Raw genomic sequence first — 2,251 nt, forward strand, 5'->3', positions numbered from 1 at the left:
CATCAGGATTTCGGACACGATGGACGCCAGGTCCCGCCGGGCTGAGGGGGAGGGGCCACACCGGGAGCGGGCGGGGTCACCTGGCCACGCCCCTTCCCAAAAAAATCCCACAAAAAATGAAAAAATCCCACAAAAAATTGGAGTTTTTTAGGGTAAACCATGCCCATTTTAGCCCAAACCACGCCCACTTTATGCCAAACCATGCTCAATTTAACGATTTAGGGCGTGGTCACCTGGCCACGCCCCTTCCCCAAAAAATCGGAAAAAGAATGCAAAAAATCCCATTTTTAATAGGCAAGCCCCACCCATTATAGCACAAACCACGCTCATTTAAATTTAAACCACGCCCACTTTCAGGATTTGGGGCGTGGCCAGCTGGACATGCCCCTCCCCCCCAAAACATCCTGAAATTGCCAAAAAAATTGGGAAAAAAAATGGAAAAAAATACTAAAAAAATCCGTTTTTTTATGGGTAAGTCACGCCCATTTTTACCCAAACCTTGTCCATTTTAACTCAAGCCACGCCCATTTTAGTTTAAACCACGCCCATTTTGCGCATTTGGGAGGGGCCAGGCCCTGGCCACGCCCCTTCACCCCCCAAAAATAAAAATTTCCCCCAAACCCCCCAAAATGTGGGGAAAAAATCCCCCAAATTCCCTTCCCTTTTATGGGAAAACCACGCCCCTTATCCTCAAGCCACGCCCACTTTCAGCCTTATAAGGACAAAATTGCCTTGTTTTTTACCCTAAAATCCCCACTTTTCACCCAAAAATCACCGGGTTTTTTCCTCCCTGCCCCTCCCAGTTTATCCCAGTCCCTCCCAGTCCAATTTCTAACCCTTCAACTCCCATTTTTTACCCTAAAATCCCATTTTTCACCCCAAAACCCCCATTTTTAACCCTTAAACTCCCATTTCTGCCTCTAAAATCCCCATGTTTCACCTAAAACCCCCATTTTTACCCCAAAAAACACCGGATTTTTTATTACCAGTCCCTCCCAGTATAACCCAGTCCATCCCAGTCCAATTTTTAACCCTTCAACTCCCACTTTCCTTCTCTTTTAACCCTAAAAACCTCAATTTTTAACCTAAAAACTTCATTTTTTCACCTAAAAATCCCACTTTTTTCACCAAATATCCGTTTTTTTTCTCCCAGTATAACCCAATCCCTCCCAGTATAACTCAGTCCCATTTTTAACCCTTCAACTCCCATTTTTAGGCCATTTTTTGACCTAAAAATCCCATTTTTTCACCTAAAATCATCGGGTTTTTTCCTCCCAGTTTATCCCAGTCCATCCCAGTATAACCCAGTCCACTTTCAACTCCTAAATACCCATTTTTACCCCTACAATCCCCATTTTTTCACCTAAAAATCCCATTTTTTGCCCTAAAATCACCGGGTTTTTTGCTCCCAGTTTATCCCAGTCCCTCCCAGTATAACCCAGTCCCCTTTTAACTCGTAAATCCCCATTTTTCCCTCTAAAAACCCCATTTTTTACCATAAAATCCCCATTTTTCAACGTAAAAATCCCATTTTTCGCCCTAAAAACACCGGATTTTTTGCTCCCAGTATAACCCAGTAAAACCAGTACCCTTCTCGACCACGGCAGCCGCAGGGTCTGGTTCCTGGCCAAGCTGTAGGGGGCGCCCTCTCCTCATTTTTAACATTAAAAATCTCATTTTTACCATAAAAACACCGGGTTTTTTTTTCCTCCCAGTCCCTCCCAGTCCCTCCCAGTTTATACCAGTCCAACCCAGTCCCATTTTTAACCCTTAAATCCCCATTTTTCCCTCTAAAAACCCCATTTTTTAACATAAAATCCCCATTTTTTGACCTAAAATCCCCATTTTTTCACCAAAAATCACAGTTTTTTTTCCTCCCAGTCCCTCCCAGTATAAACCAGACCCTCCCAGTTTATCCCAGTACCCTTCTCGACGACGGCCAGCCGCAGGGTCTGGTTCCTGGCCAGGCTGTAGGTGTAGCCCTCGAAGGTGAGGTTGCGGCGCAGGCGGCAGACGTAAATCCCGGCGTGGGCGCGGCCGACGCGCTCCAAACGCACCGAGAGATCCTGCAGGTCCCGCGTGCCCCGCGAGCCGTTCCAGGCCAGCACCCCGAAAAATGGGCCTGGGGCCACCCACTGACCCTCCTCGGGGCTGTAGTGAAGGATCTGGGGTGGGAAACCAGTAACAACCAGTTACAACCAGTTAGAATGGAAAAAAATAGAAAAAAACCCCGTTAAAATCCGTTAAAACC

The 2,251-nt window shown here is 46.2% G+C and overlaps 1 protein-coding gene across 1 annotated transcript in view; it reads right to left on the minus strand.

The window, feature by feature from the left end:
- Positions 1-3: 3 nt before the first annotated feature.
- Positions 4-2,251, minus strand: part of LOC130587904 (sodium channel subunit beta-1-like) — a gene marked incomplete at its 3' end in the record, with an annotated part of 9,074 nt that continues 6,826 nt past the window's right edge. The window contains exons 3-4 of the mRNA XM_057388875.1: positions 1,925-2,165; positions 4-41 (exon numbers count right to left, since the gene is read on the minus strand). Of these exons, the coding sequence (XP_057244858.1) occupies positions 4-41; positions 1,925-2,165 (279 nt within the window). The remainder of the gene's footprint in view (positions 42-1,924; positions 2,166-2,251) is intronic.

The sequence above is a fragment of the Malurus melanocephalus genome, unplaced genomic scaffold (genome assembly GCF_030028575.1).
Source record: "Malurus melanocephalus ecotype Western Australia unplaced genomic scaffold, MMel_1.1 scaffold_2663, whole genome shotgun sequence".
Lineage (NCBI taxonomy): Eukaryota > Metazoa > Chordata > Aves > Passeriformes > Maluridae > Malurus > Malurus melanocephalus.